This window comes from Aristolochia californica, unplaced genomic scaffold (genome assembly GCF_029961685.1).
Source record: "Aristolochia californica isolate CCGP_79_NKW_82.1479 unplaced genomic scaffold, dmAriCali1.0.hap1 SCAF_3, whole genome shotgun sequence".
Lineage (NCBI taxonomy): Eukaryota > Viridiplantae > Streptophyta > Magnoliopsida > Piperales > Aristolochiaceae > Aristolochia > Aristolochia californica.
The window spans coordinates 8,472,674-8,497,779 of NW_027181992.1; the positions used below are offsets into that span (position 1 = coordinate 8,472,674).

The 25,106-nt window shown below is 36.9% G+C and overlaps 3 protein-coding genes across 5 annotated transcripts; 2 read left to right on the forward strand and 1 right to left on the reverse strand.

Annotated features, from left to right (window-relative positions):
* Positions 1 to 556: 556 nt before the first annotated feature.
* On the forward strand, positions 557 to 13,924 carry LOC137958670 (villin-2-like). Of its 3 annotated transcripts, XM_068805753.1 has the most exons (24): positions 557 to 725; positions 1,042 to 1,149; positions 2,670 to 2,798; positions 2,935 to 3,034; positions 3,158 to 3,226; positions 3,320 to 3,556; positions 3,641 to 3,818; positions 3,916 to 4,048; positions 4,948 to 5,110; positions 5,186 to 5,336; positions 5,422 to 5,522; positions 5,725 to 5,883; positions 6,255 to 6,323; positions 6,399 to 6,467; positions 6,545 to 6,682; positions 10,931 to 11,059; positions 11,350 to 11,497; positions 11,662 to 11,672; positions 11,783 to 11,923; positions 12,027 to 12,152; positions 12,339 to 12,404; positions 12,713 to 12,962; positions 13,086 to 13,309; positions 13,399 to 13,924. In XM_068805753.1, exons 3-24 carry the CDS (start codon positions 2,743 to 2,745, stop codon positions 13,510 to 13,512), a joined length of 2,832 nt encoding a protein of 943 aa, XP_068661854.1. In that variant the 5' UTR covers positions 557 to 725; positions 1,042 to 1,149; positions 2,670 to 2,742; the 3' UTR covers positions 13,513 to 13,924. The 3 variants fall into 3 exon arrangements, with proteins under 3 accessions (XP_068661854.1, XP_068661853.1, XP_068661855.1); XM_068805752.1 differs by lacking the exon at positions 1,042 to 1,149; XM_068805754.1 differs by lacking the exons at positions 557 to 725; positions 1,042 to 1,149 and adding an exon at positions 2,241 to 2,267.
* A 4,768-nt stretch (positions 13,925 to 18,692) lies between these two features.
* LOC137960076 (uncharacterized) lies at positions 18,693 to 19,507 on the reverse strand. The gene has a single exon (XM_068807549.1). It carries the CDS (start codon positions 19,450 to 19,452, stop codon positions 18,826 to 18,828), a length of 627 nt encoding a protein of 208 aa, XP_068663650.1. The 5' UTR covers positions 19,453 to 19,507; the 3' UTR covers positions 18,693 to 18,825.
* A 1,037-nt stretch (positions 19,508 to 20,544) lies between these two features.
* On the forward strand, positions 20,545 to 23,633 carry LOC137959065 (cation/calcium exchanger 4-like). The gene is made up of 2 exons (XM_068806344.1): positions 20,545 to 20,799; positions 20,897 to 23,633. Exon 2 carries the CDS (start codon positions 21,209 to 21,211, stop codon positions 23,174 to 23,176), a length of 1,968 nt encoding a protein of 655 aa, XP_068662445.1. The 5' UTR covers positions 20,545 to 20,799; positions 20,897 to 21,208; the 3' UTR covers positions 23,177 to 23,633.
* Positions 23,634 to 25,106: the final 1,473 nt, after the last annotated feature.

A 25,106-nucleotide genomic window follows, 5' to 3' on the forward strand; every position in this document is an offset into this window, starting at 1 on the left:
TTTTCCACTACTGGTAACATGGGCCACAAAACTGATGGATTGAGTAGTACTGGAGATTTTTTTAATCTTTTGCGGAAATAAAAGCAAGATCTGGCAAACGAGTTTTTCCTTAAAAAGGCACGGGAAGCGTAGATTTCAGACTACACTTTCAGCAGTGGGCCCATTTCCCCGTTGGCAGTCCCCGCCATCCTTATGGCCGGTGCGTCGCTGACCGGATCTTTGCCTTACATTTCTCAAGCTTCCTCCTTCGAACCAAATTATTTCTATTATTAAGAGGAGCTCAAAAGCCTTTGGGAACAATTAAGAAGCACGCGAGAAGCTTCCTCGTCGCCCGATAACCGGAGGTTTAGATGGGGGCTTTTACGCAAACGCACAGTTTTCAAATCATTAAGATAGATTTCTTGTCTCACAATCGTGGCATTCTCTATCCGTTGTTTATTAATGAGCCCTGTAGGGGTCTGATGTGATTCTCATTGTAAGTGCCTCTCCGATTATATTACAATAGGGTCTTTCATTCCTTACCTTTTGTTTTTTTTTTCCTCCTCATTCTCCAAAATAAAAAAAAAGGTTAGTCGAGAAAGTGTCCAGACTGCCAGAGGGAGAAAGAGGGCAATCATCAGTTTCTTTAAGTAATTGTATTCTATATTCCCTTTCTCTCGTTCTTCCAGACTCAATTCCTTTTACTCTGATTCATCAGATCAATTGATTCGATCGATCCACTACAGGTGCGTTCTCTACCTTCATACTTTTCATGTCTGATCTCCATGATCAGGCTTATGATCAGCAGCTTGCTATCTTTCCTTCTAGATAACTGCTCCGAGCTCGAATTCTGCAGTTATTTTCCCTTTCGATTGGTTAGATGGTTTTGCGGACATGAAATTCTGTATTGATTGATCTGAATTATGCACGAGTTTGAGTGGACTGCGGGTTTCTCATATTTGCTCTCAGTTGTTACTGTTCTAGACCTCTCTTTTGTCATTTCAGTACGTTTGTGAGAGAATGATCGCAGCATAGACGGTAATATGCTCTGATTCTTAACAGGAACATTGCTTTATCGAGTCTCTCAGCAGATCAGCCTGCAAGGCTTCCTTGAGCTAGACATAGACAAATGCGTGTGGTGGACTGTTATTTTATAGAAGAAGAGCAGAGGCAATTTTCTCTCGTTTTCATTCTATGAGGGCCTACCATGAATTAGTTCTTATAAACTGATAACAAACACGAAAAGAACTTCAACAAATAGTGACTAAGAAAAACAACCGTGGTCTTGTCAGATTCCAGTATGATATGGACGATCTTTAAACAGATTGGATTGTCCCTTTTTTGCTCGATAAAAATAATGTATTAACCTGATATATTTTTGTTGCATATATAAACCTTTAAAAAATGTGGCAATGAAGAAACTGTATCCAAAAATATTACCCATTTTTCTTTTCTTTTTTCATGTTTTATCCGGGTCATAGTTCTAAAAACCTAGAAAACATCGGTTAAAAGATTGTGCTCTATAAGCAATTGAGATTTATATTTCCTTTTTCAAATATAAATTTGAGTGTCTATTTTGCTTGTTAATTTGCTAACATGAGCTAAGCTTACAGAAGAGATGAGGTTTGAAACTTAGTTGGAGTTTGTGAGGCACAAAATAAGTACAAAATAGCGCACCACCTTTCGGAAGCTTGCAAGAAAATTTCAATCTGCTACTACTGCACCCAACTTTGAAGTTCTTTCCTTTCAAAATGGACATTTTATTATAGTTGGCCATGTTGTCACTATATGGTCTTGGTAATATCAAATGGACATAGGGCTGCTTTTGTTCTTCATTTAGGGAGTGGACAGTGGGGAAGTTCTTCTAAGTTTTGTGATATAGTTTCACTCAACTTGTTAAAACTTAGGTAATATGCATCAATTTTGTTGACATTTCTTCAAGTTAATATTAGCATTCGGTTCGTACTTCCCTCAATGCTCGAGGTGTTCAGGCATCCATGACATTGATTCTGCATGCTAAGGCCTTAGGAGGATGGGTGGCATGAAATATAGTTGGATGTAGCTGATGCATATCTATTAAAATTGGAAGGGAATGCTTTCAGATGCAAAACCTTAGCAATCATGTGACAATTGCTACTAAATTATCCAAACTTCTAAAGTGACATTTATGTCACCAACTAGCATTTTTTCTTGTGTTGCATGCAAAAATTTAGCTTTCTTTTATCTCTTCATCATGTTTGAAGCAGGCTGATTTGAAGCGTTGAATGTGCTGAAGGTGCTCCTTCCATGTATGGAACTTTTTTTGATCCTCAGTGTTTCCATTTTTTTATTGAAAGTGCAATTGTTTACCAAGAATCATGTTGTTCTGCCCTCTTTCAAATTTTTAGAGTGCGTGCAATCTCTAGTAAGGGAAAATTTGTTGGAATGTGTACAAATTTTGCATGTTGATGTTAGAATTTTGTTGTGTGAATAGGATCTCTTTAACTAGTTTATAGGAATAAAAAAAGAAGAAGACAGAAGTGGACTACTTGGCATCAGACTATGGAAACCTTGCATGAGACCACAGACCAACACTTGTGGTCAACTTTAAGTTGATTTGTTAGTCCATTGAAGTGTTTTTGGCTTTATATGCTTTTTTTTCTCTCAAGTTTATACAAGCAAGATTGAGATGTTTGCATTATGTGTACCAGAAACAGGAAATATAAGGGCCTTAGCTTCAGTGTGGATTTTAACCAAGGAGATCTATAAGGAAGGTGCTACTCAATGGCCAGTTCTGGCAAATCTGTGGATCCTGCTTTTCAAGGAGCAGGACAAAGAGTGTATCCCTCTGTATAAGTCATAGTGCTTCAAATGAATAATTATTGAATTTTAGTGATTACTTAACATGTATTTGTGTAATAAAAAAGTCCTTCTCTTGCCATACATGTCATCTTTCTTTTTCTTAACATGTCATAGAGGCCCCGAGATATGGCGTATAGAGAACTTCCAACCAGTTCCCTTGCCCAAGTCTGACTATGGTAAATTCTATTCAGGTGATTCTTACATCATTTTACAGGTGAGTGTTATCTCTTTGTTTATCTTGCTGCAGTGATTTCCATCCTTTGTGTCATTATCTCTGTTTCCATTGTGATTGAGAGTACTTCAAGTCGCTGGCTAATTATTAGTAAAATATTTGCAGACACCTTCTGGCAAAGGTGGTTCGTATCAATATGACATTCACTTCTGGCTAGGCAAGGACACAAGTCAGGTGCTTCTCTATTATTTATTAGTCTGGAAAAAAATGCTTATTGTGCAACAAGCTATGTTATCTTGTCAATTTTAACTTCCGAATTTATAATAGGACGAAGCTGGAACTGCAGCAATCAAGACAGTTGAACTTGATGCAGCCCTTGGAGGCCGTGCAGTTCAGCACAGAGAACTTCAAGGCCATGAATCTGACAAGTTCCTGTCATATTTCAAACCTTGCATAGTGCCACTGGAAGGGGGTGTTGCTTCAGGATTCAAGAAATATGAGAAGGAAAAGTTTGAAACACGACTCTATGTCTGTCGAGGGAAAAGGGTTGTTAAATTGAAGCAGGTAGAACTATCATTCTATTTCTCTCAGCTCATGAAGGGTCAGACAAAGAGTTAATTATTGGAGATTGTATTTCTGGTCATGCAGGTTCCATTTACTCGTTCTTCCCTGAATCATGATGATGTGTTTATCCTTGATACTGAGAACAAGATATATCAGTTTAATGGTGCAAACTCCAACATTCAAGAGAGAGCCAAAGCTTTGGAAGTCATTCAATATCTCAAAGAGTCATACCATGAAGGAAATTGTGATGTCGCAATTGTTGGTGAGGATAGATTTTTACAATTGTGGTGCATATTTTTCACCTTTCAAAATTTCACTGTCCAAAGATATTATGTCATGTAATGGTTCGATTGTGCCAGATGACGGAAAACTCCAGGCAGAGTCAGACTCTGGTGAATTTTGGGTTCTCTTTGGTGGATTTGCCCCGATTGGAAAAAAGAATGTCAGTGAGGATGAGGCTTCTCTAGAATCTACCCCTGGGAAACTCTATAGGTATTTTAGCCATACCATGAGGATTTGTTCTTGAAATCCACTCATCTGAGAGATTTGAGTGCTTGTTTGAGCTTTCTCTTAGTGAGGCCTTCAATTTTCTATAATTCAGAAAAATATGGTCAGCTTTCAATAATAGGGCAAGTTCTAACAGAATGTATAGTTCCATGAACCTTGCAGCCAAGAATGGGGTCACTTTGTAATTTCAGGTTCTAAAGATAGATTTTTATAATAATCAAATATCTCTACTGATTTTGAAAGATCTTCTTCCCTATCATTTTCTCCAAATATTTTAGGAGATTGACGATACTTAACTGATCTTTTCAAGGAATTAGGTGTCTCAGCAACACCTTGTTGGCCTCCCTTTAAGATATTTTGATTTTCTTGATATTTTTTTTTCTCCCTTTCTAATCTATTTCCATCTTTAATCTAATTTTTTCCATGACAAAAAATATATTAATGATATTTTAATAATTTTCAAATCAAGGGTCTACATTTAGGGTATATTGTTACTTTCTGTTTCTTCTGATGACCTTTGTAACTCTGTTAAGGTGAACTTGGAAGAAAGCTTCTGTTTGAAAAAGAAACTTGAAATCTAAGTCCTCTTTGGGAATAATCCTTGCTAATGTCCTCTTTTGGAGTTGAAACTTTTTTTTTTTTTTTTTGAAGTTGAAATTTTATGCCAGCAAAATCAGAAAATTTAAGATGGGGTCCCCTTGTTGTTCATTAAAACTTGAAGTTCTTATTTGGAAAATGGCCCTTTGCTTACATTGTGGGCAGTACCAATTTTTTCCTTGAAATTTGATGCCCATCATGGAGTTCTGTTTGATATTTTATTAAAAAAATATATAGCTACTTGTAATATTCTTAGTGATCTGAGTTGGAGATGTTCTCTACTGCAGTATTATTGATGGTCAGGTGAAGATGGTTGCTGAAGATTCACTCTCTAAAGTCATGCTGGAAAACAACAAATGCTACTTGCTGGATTGTGGAGCTGAGGTTTTTGTTTGGGTTGGTCGTGTAACTCAGGTAGAAGACAGGAAAGCTGCTAGCCAGGCTGCAGAGGTAGAATTTGAATTTCTATTTTATTGATGCTCACAATTCAATATGCTCTAGTCTTATATTTTATAAATAATGTAGGAATTTATTACCAACCAAAACAGACCGAAGTTCACCAGAATAGCACAACTAATACAAGGTTGTGAGACTCATGCATTCAAGTCCAACTTTGAGTCTTGGCCAGTGGGCTCCGGGACTTCTGGTACAGAGGAAGGAAGAGGGAAAGTAGCAGGTAGTAATCAACTACTCTGTTGTATGTAGCAAATTAGAACTTATTGAGAAGCCTTTTAATGACAAGCTGCCCGGGGTTCTATTAGCTCTGCTGAAGCAGCAAGGAGTTGATGTTAAAGGAATGGTAAAAGGTGGTCCTGTCGTTGAGGATGTTCCTCCCTTGCTGGAAATGGGTGGAAAAGTTGAGGTTTGAAGTTTCTTCTCTGATTCTTGAATTTTTTTTTTCATTTCATCTTAACTTATGTTGTGATTATAAAATATTCAAGAACATATATTTCTTTTTCATTTATGATTTTTGGTTTATATTTATATAGTTGATTTGACACTATGTGGATCAGCCTGAGAAACAAGAATAGAAAGATTGATGTGATTTTCTAATTATTTCTCAGGTCTGGTGCATCAATGGCAGTGCCAAGACTCCAATTCCCAAGGAGGAGATTGGTAAATTTTACAGTGGAGATTGTTATATTGTTCTTTACACGTACCATTCTGGTGAAAAGAAAGAAGACTATTTCTTATGCTGCTGGATGGGAAAAGAAAGTACCCAGGTTGGAATTTTTTTGTTCTTAAAGCATTATTTTTACTGGCAAGTTGCTTCCTTTTGCTTCCTGCAAGCTCCCATTGTCATTTAATTTTCACTTACTACCTGTATCCAGGATGTGCTGTCTTTCTTTGAGCACCTTAATCAATATTTTTGTTTTCATTTACTATTGTCCAGGGTGTGCACTGCCTTTCTTTGAGCATCTTAATCAATTTTTTTTTTTTTTTCGCTTACTACTTCTGTCCAGGATGTGCACTGCCTTTCTTTGAGCATCATCTGAAGGCACCTTTTTAGTCTTTTTTTTCCTTCTGGAGCATGAACTCCATATATTGTGTCCAGTCATGAGTGCTTCTAATTCATGGCCATACTACTTTTTAGGAAGACCAAATGATGGCTACTAAGTTAGCTACTACAATGCATAATTCCTTGAAAGGGAGGCCAGTTCAGGTATTTCCTTGTGCTATCTTTAAATGAATCATAATATTTCTTTCTAGTGTGTCATTTGATTCAACTTTGGTGTAGGGTCTAATCATTCAAGGAAAGGAACCACCACAATTTATTGCCATCTTTAATCCCATGGTTGTCTTGAAGGTGACTTCTGTTGACCCTTTGAGTTTGTGTTTGCTTTTGCTAAGGATGGTCCTTTTCTTACTTTTACTTTCATGCAGGGGGGACTCAGTTCCGGTTACAAAAAGTCTGTAGAAGAGAGAGCTCTAACAGATGAGACTTATACTGCTGATAGTGTTGTTCTAATCAGAATATCTGGTGCATCTGTGCACAACAGTAAAGTTGTTCAAGTTGATGCTGTACGTTTGCTGTTCTGCCCTTTTTCTATTAGATTATAATAGAAAGAAACTAAATAGAGCTTATGGGTTGATTATTTTAACACGTTTCCTTAAAAAAATTTGTTTGTTTTGGTAAGCCCTTGTTTATCTTTTGGTTTCATTCAAGGGGCCTGGCATTTTAATTAATTTACTCTATTCCTCTTTCTTTCCTTCCTTTCCTGTGGCTTCATGCAGTGGAAGTTGTTTATTATGAAAAGTAGGCTAAAACTTCTACTTGAATCTGTATGGTGTGCAAGCATATTAAAGAGAGGACTAATAGGAGCTCATCCTGGATTAATAGGGTGGATATCTTAAGTTTGAACTGTAAAACATGATTTCTACATCTTCTAATCAGCCTCAGTGTTTTAGGTTTAAGAATATAGTGTATGCCATGTAACTTTTCTCTTGTTAGAGGATGCCTCATTGTATTTTCGGGAGTTTTTAATAAATCAACACCATTGAACAGAGAGACTGTTCTCTTGGAGAAAAGGAGATGAGATTAGTTATGCTGCGTCTGCCCTACCACTAGCATTTGAAATTTGTCAAAGTTATAGTTTGTCACATAACTCTAGTTGGAGACTGATAAAATATGTCATACTTGGTAATTGTATTGAACTGAACGAGAAGCGAATTACAATGATTTATATGTACAACAAAGTGTCACTATATTAGGTAACTACCTAATCCTGGAAATAAAATCAGAATCAAATCAAAATCTAATCTAATCGCTACAAATTAGGAATTACAATCACTAGAGAAAGTCAAATATTCACAGCTGTACATGAATTGTATCTTCCCACATGCTGCACATGCTGTATTCACAGCTGTACATGGACTATATTTTCCCACACACCCCCTCAAGTTGATGAATGGATATCATCCATTCCAAGCTTCCTTGTTATTCTCTGAAAAACAGTACTAGACAATCCTTTCGTAAGCATATCGGCAAGTTGATCTCCAGTAGGAACGAAAGGAGTACTTATTTGGCCACTATCGAGCTTCTTCGTAATAAAATGTCTATCAACTTCAATGTGTTTGGTATGATCATGTTATACTGGGTTGTGTGCACTATTGATGCCTGATTTGTTGTCACAATATAGTCTCATTGGACCTTCCCACCTGACTTTCAGATCCTCCAAGATTATCTTTAGCCATAGCAGTTCACAATTCCAATAGCCATTTCTCTAAATTCAGCTTCTGCACTAGACCTTGCAACCACATCTTGTTTTTTGCTTCTCCAATATACTAGATTCCCTCCTAAGAAAGTGCAATACCTCGAGGTCGAACTTCTATCAACTATGGATCCTGCATAATCCACATTTGTATAGGCTTCAAGAGTCATCCCTTCTCCTTTCTTAAACAAGATTCCTCTGCTCGGTGTACCCTTCAAGTACTATAGGATTCTATGCACTTCTTTGAGATGTGACTCTCTGGGATTGTGCATAAATTGACTTACCACACTTACAGCGTAAGCTATATCAGTCTTGGTATGTGACAAATAAATTAGCTTCCCACAAGTCTTTGATAAGAATCTTTATCCACCATCATGTCCTCTGGAGGATCAGAAAGTCTGTGGTTTGACTCTATGGGTGTCTCTATTGGCTTACATCCCAACTTGCCTGTATCAGCCAATAAGTTAAACACATATTTTTGCTTGGATATAAAAATCCTTGCTGAGAGTGGGCTACTTCAATAACAAGAAAGTACTTCAATTTGCGTAGCTTTTTTTATCTCAAACTCCATTACCAACTGTTTCTTCAAGTTCTCCATTCCGTCCAAGTCATCTCTTGTGACTATAATATTGTCTACATAGTCCAGCAGTACCTTCACTCCCCTTGTTGCCGAGTGCTTCACAAACAGGGTATGATTGCCTTGGCTTTGTTTATAGCTCATACCCTCCATCACTTTGGTAAATCTCCCAAACCAAGCTCGTGGGGACTATTTTGATTCAGACAAAGCCTTTTTTAGCTTACATACCATTCCTTTTTCTTCATTCGATGCAAACCCAGGCGGAATCTCCATATGGATCTCCTCTTCAAAATCGCCATGTAAGAACATGTTCTTGATATCAATTTGTTGTAATCTCTACCCAAAATTTACATCCACTGATATTAAGATTCTCACTGTATTCACCTTAGTCACCGAAGCAAAAGTCTCCAGATAATCTATGCCTTGAGTTTGAGTATACCCTTTGGTGACTAACCTTGCCTTATACCTTTCCAAAGATTCATCTGAATATTTAGTTGTGAACACCCATCTACACCCGAATGGTTTCTTCCCTCTTGGCAGCCTCATCAAGTCCCAAGTCTTGTTTTTCTCAAGTGCTTCCATCTCAATCTTCATAGCATTTTTCCAATTCTCACTTCCTAATGCCTTTGATAATGTTTAGGAATAGCAACTTCATTTAGAACAGTCAGAAAGGCCTTGTGTTTAGGAGAAAGATTGTTATAGGATATGAACAAATACAGAGGGTGTTTGTTACAAGCTCTAACTCCTTTTCTAAGAGCAATAGGAACATCACAAAGAGTCCCTGTTGGATGGTCTTGACATATCTGTTTGCCCACTGCCTTTATCAAGATGCTGCTCAGAGTCATAACTCTTCATAGTAGAATTTTTGGACACCAACGCCAAACTCTCTATTCTGGGTGTTTCAATCATAACACCCCTTCTACCTTCCTTAGCAAGAAAAATTGCTATTGCCTCATTCAAAGATGGCAAATCCTCTTTTCCAAGTATTTGCACTCTTACGACATCAAACTCAATGTTTAATCCAGCAAGAAACTCATAAATTCTATCTTTTTCAACATACCTCTTAAGGATAGCTGCATCTTCACTGCATTTCATCTGGATGCATTGATAATGATCGATCTCTTGCCATAGGTTCTTAAAAAATTTTGAATATTCTGTAACTGATCGATTTACCTGTTTAGCAACTGAAATTTTTGTCTTGATCTCATAGATCTGTGCAACATCATGAACTTTAGAATAGGTCTGGTTGACTGCTTCCCATATCTCCTTGGCATTCCTCAAAAACATACATGTATCACTGATTTCTGGTAACATAGAGTTCCATAACCAAGACATCACCAAAGAATCTTGTTCATCCCAAGCATCGAATTTAGGATCACCTTGTTTCCGACTGGTGCCCAAGCACGTGACTCAGTTTTCCCCTTCTCTTCAAGAATGTGCAGACCAATTGAGACCACTTCAAATAATTTTTCCCGTTCAACCTATATGCTGCCTGAATATTCTACAATTCTCCCGTTGTGTCAGACTTGTTGTTGTCGGTCAAAGAAACTTCTGAAGTGTCGCTAGTTTCGGTGAATGAAGACATGGTTTAGAGGAAAAAAAAGGATATTGGAATTTATGATTTGATGGTGACTTCACCAGAAAACAAACTTAAAGCTCTGATACCATGACAAAATATGTCGAACTTGGTAATTGTATTGAACTGAATGAGAAATGAATTAAAATGATATGTACTGCAAAGTGTTACTATATTAGGTAACTGCCTAATCTTGAAAATACAAATCAGAATCAAATCAAAATCTAATCTAATCCCTACAAATCAGGAATTGCAATCACTAGATAAAGTCAAATATTCACAGCTGTACACGAACTATATTTTCCCACATGTGGCACATGCTGTATTCACAGCTGTACACGGACTGTATTTTCTCACATACTATACATACTGTATTCACAGCTGTACACGGACTGTATTTTCCCACAGAGACTTTGTTTGAGGTGCCTTTATACCATGTAAACTTTATAACATGTAGGTGCTTGTTATCAAAAATTAAAATAACAAATAAAGAGCTCATGATGCTTAAATGTATTTTGTCACTTTAATCCTAATTTGAATTATATTTTACATAGTACCATCTGCAGTTCTGTGTGTTACAGTGTGTTATGCTCTAACTTTGTAATTTTGACCTCTTATGAGTTTTAGTTACCTGCAGTGTAAAAGTTTTCCTAATGAAAACATGAATTCTTGCTACAGCCGGGACATATATATATATATATCCACATTCTTTGTATTTCCTGTCTTCCTTAACCAAAACCAATTTTTCAGTAGGAAATTTTGCTCTATTGATTTCTGAAATGAGGTTTTTTCTGTGAAATTAAATGTATAGAACTGCTTATATGTCTGTTTTGGATACATTTGCATCATTTAATTATGCTCCATTGAATGATATTTGTCTTATTGGGATCCAATACTTCATTCAGGTTGCAACGTCTTTAAGTTCTACTGATTGCTTCCTCTTGCAATCGGGTTCTTCTATTTTCACTTGGCATGGAAATGCCAGTACATTTGAACAGCAACAGTTGGCTGCCAAGGCTGCAGAGTTTCTCAAGGTAAGCTTTCCGTGTAGACTTTTTATTCAACTTGCTTTATCATTCGTATAAGTATACATTGTACTGTAGCAAAGCATACTACAAGCCAACCACATTGTTCTGGATCACTGTTGTTTTTACTGTCTCAAGAAGTCCATATTTAGATTGTCTTTGCCTCTTTGATGATTTATATTTCTGTTGCTTGAAATTGATGCTTCTCTCCTTGTGTTTACAAGAAATTTTTTTTGACTGATGCTGCTCTCTGTGTTTACAAGGAATTTTTTTTTGACTTATAATGCTTATGTATCCAGCCTGGAGCTGCATTGAAACATGCGAAGGAAGGAACTGAGAGTTCTGCTTTCTGGTTTGCCCTTGGCGGAAAACAAAGTTACACAAGTAAAAAACCCCCACAAGAGCCTGTAAGAGATCCCCACTTGTATACCTTTTCACTCCATAATGGTTAGTCCTATCTCCTTATACTTCTTAAATCACTTACTGAATATATTGGGAATAATTTCCTTGTTTTTTCCATAAAGATGCTTATGTATTTAAGGTATCCTTAATGGTTGATGAAACTGATCTTTCTTATCGTTTTTTGTGTTTGAATTTTCAATGGTTCCCAGGGAAGTTTAAGGTGAGCCTCATTCTTAATCTTTGTCTTCATGTACTTTCTCGTTCTTTGCTATGTAGTTTCAGGGTTTTCCTCTGTTCAAAAGTGAACAATGACAGGACCATGTGTGACAGGTCAATGAGGTTTTCAATTTCTCTCAAGATGATCTATTGACTGAGGATATACTGATACTTGATACACATGCTGAAGTTTTTGTGTGGGTTGGTCAGTCTGTGGACTCCAAAGAAAGACAAAATGCTTTTGAGATTGGCAAGGTGTTATCATGGAGTACAGTTTATTTTTCTTTGATATGGTTCCTATGTCCTTCTATTTTTCCATTTTTGGTGTCTAGTTATTTACTATATGTGTTTTCTCTAGATATATGTAGCACTGGCTGCGTCTCTGGAAGGTCTATCTCCTGATGTGCCTCTGTACAAGATCACAGAAGGACATGAACCATGTTTCTTCACTACATACTTCTCATGGGACTCTTCTAGAGCAGCTGTATGTTCTCTAACTCTTTTCCTCTTTCTCTCTGTTTTTTTTTTTTCTCTTTCTTGTTGTTGATATTCTGTGTATGGTAAGTTTTATTCTATTTCAGATAGCTCTGTGCATTCTTCTTTTGAAATAGCTCTGTCCTTTTCTTCTTTTGCTCACTATTAGTTGCATATTTGGTACTTGAATATACAGGCCCAAGGAAATTCATTTCAAAAGAAGCTTTCATGGCTCTTTGGAGTATCTATTCATGGATCAGAGGTAGATGTTTCATTTAGTTGCTGTTAAGATCTCATAGATGCATCGTATCACTTAAGAGGAAAGGAAGAAATTCTTGCTTTGACTATGTAAAATGGTCTTGTACATTGAGAAGATCTCTGTTGATGGTAGATAATGACTTGGAGTTAACTATGAATTTAAATGACAATTAATTTTTATGAATAGTTTGTTGTCTTACGCAGTTCATCAAATTAATTCCCTTTCCACCTCTTGTGTTTTGCTTGGATTGCATACAAGGTTAGGATGTAAAATGAATGACTTCTTACATTTGGTATTAACTTATCCTGCAGAACAACGACAAATCTAATGGTTCAGGTCAAAGTGGACCCACGCAAAGGGCATCCGCTCTGGCTGCTTTGAACAATGCATTTAATCCATCTTCTGGAACTAAAACATCAGTGCCAAAGGCAGTTAGTACAGCTCGCGGATCACAAAGAGCAGCTGCAGTAGCTGCCCTGTCTGGCGTTCTTACTGCTGAGCAAAAGAAGGCAGCTGAGGGCTCTCATGTACAGTTCACTAGGAGCAGTCCAACCTCTGCTGGTAGGGAAAATATGAACTTTTCTTTTAAAACATGTTTATTTGTTTGGAAAAACAGTGTGGTTGTTGTAGTTTTCCCTGGCATCTCTGGCTTATCTAATTTTACAAATCTTTTTGAATGATTAGTTGCTGAGATTAAGAAAAATGGAAGTCCACATTCTGAGCCCCAGTCTCCCCTAGAAAAGGAAGATGAAGAAGGAGGTGAACCCACATCAGAAAACAATGGAGATGGTTCTCCAGTGAAGCTAGATCTTCTGGATGAAAATGGAGAGCCAACTACATTCAGTTATGAACAGTTGAAAGCTAAGTCACCCAATCCAGCTAGTGGAATTGATTTCAAGCGGAGAGAGGTTTGTTCTACACGCATTTTATTTTCTTGTTGTGTATTAACTTGATTTGGTAGCAGGGATATTGATTTATCTACCTGTTTTCATCTTAGGCATATCTGTCTGCAAGTGAATTCGAGTCTGTACTGGGAATTACAAAAGAAGCATTTTACCGGCAGCCGAAATGGAAGCAGGATTTGCAGAAAAGGAAAGTTGATCTCTTCTGAGCAAGAGTTGTTAAATGTGGAAGTATACTAGGTATTTTCTGATATCCCTTCCAAAAGGTGATTTTTTTTGGGAGAAATGAGGTGACTCTTGCTTGCAGTTGTTCAGTTTGCTCTTTTGCCTGCCTTGCCCTGTCCGATCTGGAGTGTTCTTGTGAAGGCGCCGTAGGTCATTCATTTATTTGTATTTAGAACTCTGTTTCATTGGTTTTGACTAGAGTCGTGCTTGTGTGATTGGAGAAAATGGCGAGGGACTGGTCTTTGTCCACTTGGATTCGAGGGAGATAGTGATGTTTCTAAGTAAATTTCAGGATTTTTTCCTTGTATTTTATTTCACCAAAAGGGAACTAAAATGACTGAGGATGCAGTTAATTATTTTGTATTGACTTTAAAGATGACTAGCAATATTCCTCGAGTAACTGTGTTGGGGTTGGGAATGTATCCTGATTACTTTTTCCGTTAGATTGCTTTTAACAGTTCAGTTTTCACGCTCCTACAATTTATTACTACTAGTTTTGTTGAAGGTTATATTTTAGTTTAGCTATTAGTGGTAATTGAATAATTTGTCATTTACTCCATCTCTCACACTCCCTAAGTTGGTATGTTATTTTTAGACTTTAATTGGATGTAATAAAGAAGAGAGTGACCAATTTGTAATTTTATTGACTTTGTTCAATTGAGTATAATGGTCTTCTATTGACCTCCTAGATGAGACTCCTTCCTATGAGATTCCAATATTTCACTTGTGAGTTTTCTTTATATGAGAATTATGTAAGATTTTTCTATATCTGCTCTTCCCCCTTAAAGGTAGAGCGACTAACATTATTTTGTAAAAAACAATTATTGGTTTTCATATTTTATAAAAATGTAAGATCTTAATATTCAATTCTTCCCCTTGGATATTTTAGCCACATAAAAAAGTTATACCATAACATGTGAAATTCTTTATTATAGGTTATACTAAATACCATCAAATACCTTTTTCTTATACTTTTTCTACTTTTCTCTCTCAAGCTAGGAATCAAAAGAACACAAAAGAGAAGAAAAATTAATCATAATCAAACTACAAAACTCCATATACTAGTAAAAAAAGTCAAAGTAAAAGAAAAAACTGTTTATTTTAAAGGCAAAAAATGACCTAATTTCAGAGAATTGAAAAATAGACTATTCTCTTTTTAAGGGTAGCTTAGAAAAAATAACCACTTGAATGAACAAAAAGACTTGATTCACGTTAGATATTGTGCCTATTCCTAGTGTATGCAAGTAGTGGGACTTAAACGTACTGATTTTTGCAAGCGGGCAAATAATAGCTAGTTTGAGTCTATCATTCAAAAAACAAGTGTTAGACTAATCGGTTTACACAGGCAAGTTGGAATGTAAGCCAATAGAGATACCCATAGACTTTGTGGTGGATAAAGGTTCTAACCAAAGACTTGTGAGGAAGCTAATTTCTTTGTCACATACCAAGCCTGATATAACTTACGATGTAAGTGTGATAAGTCAATTTATGCACAATCCCAAAGAGTCGCATCTCAAAGTAGTGCATAGAATCCTGCGGTACATGAAGGGTACACTGAACAGAGTAATCATGTTTAAGAACGGAGAAGGGATGACTTTTGAAGCTATATAGATGTGGGTTATGCAAGATCCATAGTTGATAGAAGATTGACCTCGGGGTATTGCACTTTCTTTAGAGATAATATGGTAATTTGGAGAAACAAAAAACAAAATATGGTTGCAAGGTCTAGTGTAGAAGTTAACTTTAGATCAATGGTTCTTGGGATTTGTGAACTGCTATGGCTTAAGATAATCTTGGAGGATCTCAAAATTAGGTGGGAAGTCCAATGGGGTTATATTGTGACAACAAATCAGCCATTAATATTGGACACAACCCAGTACAACATGACTGTACCAAACACATTAAAGTTGATAGATATTTTATTAAAGAGAAGTTGGATAGTGGCCTAATATGTGCTCTTTCCGTTCCTACTAGTGATCAACTTGTTGATGTGCTTACCAAAGGATTGTTTGGTATTATTATTTTTTTAAAAAATAACTAGCAAGCTTGGAATGGATGATAACCATTTATCAGCTTGAGGGGGAGTGTGAGAAAATGCAGTCCGTATATAGCTATGAATATAACATATATTGTATGTGAGAAAATATAGTCCGTATACAACTATGAATACAATATGTGCAAGATGTGGAAAAATATAATTCGTGTAAAACTATGAATATTTGATTTTCTCTAGTGATTGTAATTCCTAATTTTTAGGAATTATATTAGATTTTGATTTGATTTTGATTTGTATTTCCAGGATGAGGTAGTTACCTAATACAGTGACACTATGCTATACATATAAATCATTGTAATTTGTTTCTCTCTCAATTCAATACAATTACCAAATTCAGCATATTTTGTAAGTATGCAACTAGAGTTGTGTGACAAATTGTAACTTTGACTAATTTCAAATGCTAGTGGTAGGGCAGAAACAACATAACAAATCGTATCTCCTTTTCTCCAAGAGAACAGTCTCTCTCTTAAGTGGTTTTGATTTATTAAAAACTCTCGAAAATACAATGTGGTATCCTCTAACAATAGAAAAGCTATATGTCATACACTATATTTCTCAAACCTTAATTCACCCTACACTCAAACTGATTAGAAGATGTAGAAATCATGTTTATCGCTTGAAGGATAAAATCTCACTTTTTGAACACATTGCACATGAACTAAGTTGAAGAATTGAATTAGTCTTTAATGGAAAGTTATATAAAAAGATAATATGTGTTGTACTCAACAACTGCCATGAGATCAAACAATACATCTTGTAAGTACTTGTTGATTTCACCTTGTAGGTTTAGTTATTGAACATGTAATCATTTATTATTTATGTTATACAATGAACTTAAAGAAGTTTTTCAAAAGGAGGGTACAACCAACCTAGACCAATGACATGAAGAAGAGTTTGTCATTTGGTTTAATCAAGAGGTTAGTTGTACCAATCAAGTGTTTATTGGCTCACGGTTGTGGGCTTTATTGGATTATTATATGTCTTGTGGGGTTTATTGAACTAATCTATTACAGCTTAAAATTTTAGTTGGTTGTGGCCAACTTGAAATGAACAATGATATTTACTGTCTTGGGATAGGTCTTATATTAAGTAACGACTTCTCGAGTGTATTATCAATGACATGGGTACCCAAAACGAGCAACTTAAGGCAAATTGTAGAACTCAAAACAACGGCGTAGTTGTAAAGGGTACTACAAAAATAATTACCTTGACTATTATGGGGTCGCAACTAACATACTCAAACTACGACGGTACTTGGGTAATGATTCTATTTATGTACTCAAGTGCAAGTGGTTTGATATAAGTAATAATAGACAATGTATCAAGACAGATGAATGGTTTACCATTATTAATATCTTGCAGACATGGTGCAATCGTGACCATTTTGCATTGGCATTTCAAATGGAACATGTTTATTATATGGAAGTATGTTTGATGTCTTAAAGTAACAATTATCCACACTTAGTAAAATGACTACATACCAATAGGAGTTGTCAAATGTTATTCTCCATGTTGACCAAGTGGATGTTGATATCGGCCCATTGACAAAGTCATATGTTCCTCCAAATCATATTAGTGTACAAGTGGTTGAAGATGAAGACAACAAAGAGGATGTAATAAAGAAGATGAGGTTGAGATAGAAGACAAGTACAATGAAGAACAAGAGGAATAAGAAGAAGAAAAGGATGGGAAAGAAGAGGGAGAAGGAAATGATGAAGATATATAATGTTGTTAGATAATAATGAATCTGAATAAGTTTTCATGGGTCTACAACATTAGTTTCTATAAAATATTTTAATTCAAACATCATTAGTGTTATTATTGTTTTAGAAATAACTTTATTGGTGTTAAAATATTGTTCAAGTTTATTTGATATCTTGCCTCCTTGGCCACCTAAGCTAGCATCGGTCTCACACCATGCATCATCTGAGGACGTGCATCTCGTGAAGCTTCCATCAGAGATGTATGATAATGAGTTACTTTAGGGGACGACCATATCCCAGAGACACATGGTATGAAAGTCAACTTTTTTATTCTTCGTTTATATTAAATTATATTTTATCTACAATAATTTATTTACTATGTATATAGATTCATCTACACCATCTCCTTCCACGTCATCTCTATCCATGTCCTCTCCATCTTTATCCTCACCGACGAGGCAAACACGTGGCCCAAGCAAGGGATCCAGAGTAGATGATATTATGAGAGAGCTGGTTAGGAGGATCCCGATGGATTTTGGGGATTCACATAGGAGGGCATTGGGACCCTATAATCCACTTTTCCCTCATTGGGTGGGTCATATCCTTGGGACTTACACAAAGGTGAAGGTAGACAAGTTCAAGGCCTACATTCGAGGATCAATTGGCTTGTGGGTTTAGGTAAATACTACAAATTACACAATCAAAATTTTATTTTAGTTTTCCTAACTTATGATGTTAAGTTCGATAATGTTTGTGTTATTCCTTTTTTCAAGGAGAAGTTTGATATTGATATGCATTTTGATGTGGTGGCACAAGATGTTATGTATTTTATAGGGGTGTAGCATTTCAACAACACCCAACTATTGAGAGCATGAAGGTTAACCCATCTTACTATCAACTCCTTATAGAGGGATTTCCATCAAGGTCTGGCAGTGGCTATGTCTTAACATATTTAAGGGGGAGAAGTTCCAGGTGATTAGATTTTTGTGACAAACTACGATTTCAAAGACTTTTATGTATATCAGGGAGGAGATGGTACATATTCAATTTGGATTGCATTTTCTTTCAATTGTATTACTCATGTAATACATTTACATGCATGTGTCCTTTAAATGTGCAAGGTACAAATTGCTATGATATCGAGTTATTTCAGATTGCTCATCAGTCCCATGTATGACTCAATGGGGTATAGTTTTTTTTTTTATTTTTTTGTATAATTTTTTAAAAAAAAATATAATTTGTAAAACTTGTTGGGATTTTATTATATATTTTTCCTTGTTATATACTTTTCATTTTATATTCAATTGATTATTTTTATTTTTAATAAAATTTTAATTTTATATTGATCAGGGAAAATATAAATTTTAACAAAATTTGGATCGATAAGAGAAGCAGTCAGTAGATGTTTGGCAACAGAAATGTAAAGATATCTCAAACACAGGACGAGAACAACGGGCATGACAGAGAGGAGATTAAATCTGAAAAAACAAATGCCTGCTGCTTGATCGATGGCCACCGAACAGTGACCAATAAAGCCTTCATCCTTCAAATTCAGTTTTCACCCATTGCCCGTATTTGCTTTTCATCTTCTCATCCAGCTCTTTTGCTCTCACCTCTGAAATTTTCGTCGCATTTGCTATGGACTCCTCTTGAACTCTGGCCATCTTCCGGTTCCTCTTTCTGGCAGTCTCTGCTTTCTCCCATTCTAACTCTTCGTACTCCTTCATCCAACAGCTTTGTACCACGCACACTAACACGAACACCACCAATTGGAGCAGAAACATTGACAACAGGGCCCCGCATTCGATTTTGATCAGGAGTCTGGCTTGTTCTGAGCTCCTAGTTGAGTCCATGGCTCGTAGACTCTCACCTTCTCGCCAAAAGAGCACAAGGAACCCAAGGCCTTGCCCAATCAGAGAACCCACGACGAGAATTATGTGGGTGACGAAACAACAGTGCGTGAGTTGGGAGTAGAACCCCACGAAGGAAGAGAATAGAGAAAAGGCGGAGGTTGTGAAGAGAGCCCATCCGAAAGTAGTTGGTGGGATTCGAAGAAGAAAAATGGGAACGAAAGAGGCTGTAGAAAGGAGGAAGAGGAACAAGTTTAAACAAGCGAGAAGAAGATTAGGGAAGGAGGAAGAGCTTCTGAGTTTGGAGGAAGCCATGGAAATGTCTGAAACCGCACCGCGGGGACGATGAAGTGTGTTCTGAGGGGCCTCAAGAAGCATCCTTTATTCTTATAGAGGCTCCAATTTGGCCGTTGTAACATATGTTATGCCTTTCTTTTTGAGTTTTTAACGGCTAAGTGGTTTTATGCGTTGGGACCCGTGTGACGTTGGGTTTTCGGCTATCCGTTTCTGGCCGCTTTCTCTGTGATCTCTAGTTTCGAAATTTTGAAACCTCTCCCTCCAACCATGGACATCTAATTCATATATATTATTTCCTTTCATCTTTAGACCTTCAGTTTTGGGGAAAAAGCCTTCCCAATTAGTTTGGAATCTGAATTTTTAAAATTCTGGTTTGAATTGATTCTTAATTCGGAAGCTGATGAACTTGTTAGATTGACGAACCATCACCACATGTGACCCGTCGTCATTTGGTGTTTCCCCTTCCTAAGAAGTCCACTCACAACCTCTCACCCTCCCGTCGGTTGGTGACTCCTTTGATGGACGAGGACTATAAGAATGGGTTTGGTCTAGCTGAAGTAAGCCTAAAAGTTATCATCGACGACCTCTGCGATAGACAAGACGGTCTGTTCGTCAAAAATTAATATCATGTCTAGAGGTACGTTTTCAGTTTATGAATTTCACATATGTTTTTAGAAGTTCATGTATACGGTTAAATTTCATCATTTGGTATCAGCATAACCCTCTCTGATATGGCTTCATTTCCTTGGGGAGCGACACTCTATGCATACGTTGTAAGTGTCGGCATCTCGCCTCGCGCTGTGCGCTTGGCCAAACTCGGACCACTACTTTTCTTTCCCTTTCTTTAAATCTCGAGACTTTTCCCCACTCAACACTCCCCTTCGTGTCCAAACTTACACTTGGATCTTAGACATAGGCACAAACCCTCTAATAGGACACATAGACTCATGGAGGCCACAACACAGACTCTTACCTAAGGAGTCCGCTAGTTGCGACGGATCTGAAACTGTGCCATGAGCGGACAGTTCCCATTTTGCTGGTTAATCGAGACCGTCCTATGTATGTAACTTCGTGACCGCAGAACTAATTTAGATCCTTATTGCCCACGTTTTGTTGGAGATTTGGAACCGACACGGACTCGCGCGAGGAAGTGTGCAGATGACCTGCGTCGCTATAGCGACGGTTCCAATACGATATACAGGCGTTTTCCGGGAAGCTTCGCTGTCCCTCGGGATTCAGCTGCTTCTCAGGTACTTGCTTTAAATAATTCCAAATCCGTCGCTTCAGAAATCTCTCATCGAACCTCAACTTTGGCGATTTTCGTAGATTAAGAGTCTATTGCGGGGTTTTGTTCTCCGTGTTCAGGTTAAGAATAATATCTCCAGCCTAAACTAGAGTTTCCCTCTTTTTTCTCCAATCTGTATTAATTTCTGTGACGTATGGTGGCGACTGTGATTTCCAGGTTCAGGATTTCTTTCTGAGGTTTGCCTTCCTAATTGATGAGCAAGGAATTTATTTTTGGCTATTGCTTTGAAATTTTCTTGGAAAACCCTATTGGGCCGAATACAGTATTGTTCAATTCCTTCTGCTTTATTGTCTTGTCAATCACCCTTCATCTTACTGCAAAAGCTATTTGCTCGGCAAGATTATTGAATTCGCAATGAATATGAAACCCAAAACCTCATTGACTCCTGCTATCGGATAACTGGAAGGCGTTGGCGTCTTGAATTCTGCCCTTTCATGTTTATTGGAGGATTTTTTTTAAGGTTCGAGAATGGAAGTTAAGGGTTGTTTCAATTCAAAGCGCTCTAAATATCGTCCAGTTCTTAATACTTTGTCTGTTCTTGTTGTTTGTTTCTTCTTCTATAAGCGGAATGATGTTCTCCAAAGTTCCTTCCTCAATCAAAACCCCTCTACTTTTCCCTCCCATTGGAATCCATTGAACAAGGTTCATGGTCAGGATAATCATAATCCAGTGATTCATCGGCGAATAGCTGAAGTTGGTGTTAATACATCAAAAGTTATTGTAACTGATTCCATTGTTGGGAGTAATTTGACAATTGAGAACCCTTCAATGTGCATTGGTATTGCAGAGCACGCAGGGTATGCCAGTAAGTGCGAGTTTGTGAAGGCTCATCAACAGTGCGGTTCTGGTGTCTTTCTTCAATACACAGTATTTTTCTATTGCAGCTGTGAAAAATTTCCTCTTCTGGGATATGCAGTCTTGGCTACCTGGTTGGCAGCTTTGTTCTATCTGCTGGGTAATACTGCAGCAGATTACTTCTGTTGTTCCTTAGAAAAGCTTTCAAGTCTCCTCAAGCTACCTCCTACTGTTGCGGGGGTTACACTTCTCCCACTTGGAAATGGAGCTCCTGATGTGTTTTCTAGCATTGCAGCCTTTGTGGGCAAGGATGCTGGTGAGGTTGGACTCAACAGTGTCCTGGGTGGAGCTGTCTTTGTGACTTGTATCGTTGTGGGTACTGTTTCCCTGTGTGTGGCAGATAAGATGGTTCAGATTGATCGGAAATGCTTTATCAGAGATGTTAGTTTCTTTCTCTTGACCCTTCTTTCACTCTCTCTGATTTTGATTGTTGGAAAAGTGGGAGTTTGGGGTGCAATTGCATTTGTTTCAATATATATTGTATATGCATTTTTTGTGGCTGCCAATGAACTTTTGAGGAAACATGTCCGGAGGTTGAGATTGGATGCTGTGACTCCTCTGCTTCCAGTTCGAGGAAGTATCTTTTCTCAAGGAATTGAAGACGATGATTCTGTTTATAGCTCATTGCTTGATTCAGATTATCACTTAGAAACACCACGTTTGACAACTTTGCCTCAATGGATGTGGGCCTCTCATGTGGCTATTTACTCTAATCACTCATTAAAGAACGTATCAACAGAGAGTGTGAGACCATTGTGGGGCTGGCATGATGACGGGGAGTTTGGTGATTCGTCATTCTCTTGCTCCAAGTTGTTTTCTCTTATGGAGATTCCTTTTACTGTTCCAAGGAGACTTACTATTCCAATAGTGGAGGAGGAAAGGTGGTCTAAATTCTATGCAGTTGCCAGCGCTTCTTTAGCACCCATTCTGTTGGCATTTCTGTGGAACACAGGTTACCCAAGTTCTCATTTTAAGACTACTGTATATATTGTGGGTGGACTGGCAGGTGCAACCCTTGGTATCCTTTCATTTATATTCACAACATCTGATCACCCACCTCGGAGGTTTTTATTTCCATGGGTTTTTGGAGGGTTTTTGATGAGTATAATATGGTTTTACATTATTGCTAATGAGCTTGTTGCTCTTTTAGTGGCATTAGGTGTAGTCCTAGGGATCAGCCCTTCAATTCTTGCATTAACCGTACTGGCATGGGGTAATTCCATGGGTGATTTGATGTCAAACGTGGCACTGGCGATGAATGGTGGTGATGGTGTCCAAATTGCATTGTCAGGATGCTATGCAGGGCCTATGTTCAATACACTTGCAGGGTTAGGGATTTCAATCTTGGTTGGAGCCTGGTCAAAAAGACCTGCTGCTTTTGTTGTTCCAAAAGATACTAGCCTTTACTATACTATATCTTTTCTTATTTGCGGACTTACATGGGCTCTCCTGGTGTTACCTCGGAACGACATGCGACCTAATAGAACGTTGGGAGTTGGCCTTATCACCATCTACGTAATATTTCTGTTCATTAGGGTGATGTCTGCAAGTGGGATTTTATCCCTGGCTGGCATGGATTGATGTCTAGACTTGGATAAAATGTGAAGAACACAACGAAGGCTGGATCCCCAATCTCAGGTAAATTTCACATGTCGTTAACTTGGAACTCGTTTGAATTGTACCTTTCATGATTCATACTTGTATTGGATAAGAAATGTTTGTATTTAGAATTTTTCTGACAGTTGCTATTAGAATGTACAGAATTATTCTGATCCATTTTAGCACTCTGAAATCCTCACGTAGTCCTCTATTTTTAACTCAAAACTCTTTGTAGCTATATATTGATGTCATATTCAGGTTTGCTCTCTTATAGAATATATAGTTTTTGGCCTCCTTAAGGATTGAGAACTCCACTCCACACTGCTGGATTTCTTTGCACAATTTGTTTAGGTTCAGAGCTGCAGGCTATTACAACTAATGGTTATGACAACTGAAGGAAACCTCAAATATGAAAGCCCACCGTGCCTGCTGGACAAACGCCATGGTTTTCTGTACCTAGTGTATGATGGCACAGTATTTTACCTCGTCAATTCTTCACAAATATAAGGTTGAGTGTTAGTCCGCATCATTAGGTAGCAAAGCCACTATGATAGTAAAGAACCACGTTGCTGATTCCTAACGCAGATTTGCTTGAAACAATTTTGAATTGTGCCACAATCGGCTCTTCAATACTAGAAAGAACCAAAGAATAACAAAATTTGAGCAATGACATGTGAATACCTGTTGAAAAACATGAATTCTTAGACCCCATTAGTGCCCTTGGTTGGAAATTTATATCTTAGTAAAATCTAGAAATATTTTTCTTATGACACATATTTCCTAGATACCTTTGGATAAAAACCTATTAGTTCTTTACTAGGAAATTAAATGAAAAATTTTAAACAATTTCAAGGAAAATTAAATAGATCTGACTTTTCCGGAAAATAAATAAAAGTTAATAAATAATCTCATACATTACCATACTATCAAATAAAATATTAAATACAAAATTTTAAAATTTCTTTTTTATCTAAAAACAAATTGGTCATGTTAAATCAATTATTGTACTCTACATAAGTGTCCCACATTTGAGCTGTTATATTGTTACCAAAATGGGTAGTTAATTCAGTTTATTATTTTCTCCTTCTTTTCCCTGATATGGAGACCATAAGTTGGTTAATTAGCTCCTCGAAATCATCTTCATTTTCTTCTTGATTTTGTCCCAATGTTATATCATCCCCATCAACTTCTACTTATTCCTCTTTTTCTATCCCTTTATCATTGCAATCTGATAATTCTATTAAATTGAGAATAAGTCAAAACAATTTTCACTTGAGCAGACATGGAGTGCTTGATCCAAAATTGCAAATCATTGCTTCCACATACCAAAAGTCTCTCAATTATACTTATCGATGGTTAACTAACTCTACTACAGTTTGAGGGAGACAATTTTCATCATATTCATTTAAATCATATCTATTTGAACAATAAGGTGCCAAAAAACAGATAAGTTAAGATACCTAGTATCTACCAAGTAGTACTTCCTAATATGAAATAACAATAATAATTAATATGAATAAAGGTAACGTGTACAAAAATATTACCTCTAGGGATGACAAGTCTTTTCTGTGCATCAAAGTGCGAGCATAAGTTGGTGATCCTTCCCACCCAGCTACTACAAAAGTGAACTCCATATTAAAATTACAAGTTGCCATCACATTTTGTAATAAGTATAGTTTCTGATTCCAAAACCTAGAAGTGACATTGCCAATAATATGGGCCTTTAAGTACCATCAATTGCTCTAATGCAATTATGAAATTTTGCATATTGAAAGTTAACATAAGTGTTCTTTTAAATGAATAAATAAAACAATAGTTCTTGTGGTTGTTTACCTTGAAATAGATATTACTTATCATTACCCGCTATTTTTGGATAAACATTTTTAGTTGAAGGAGGACGTATGTAATAATT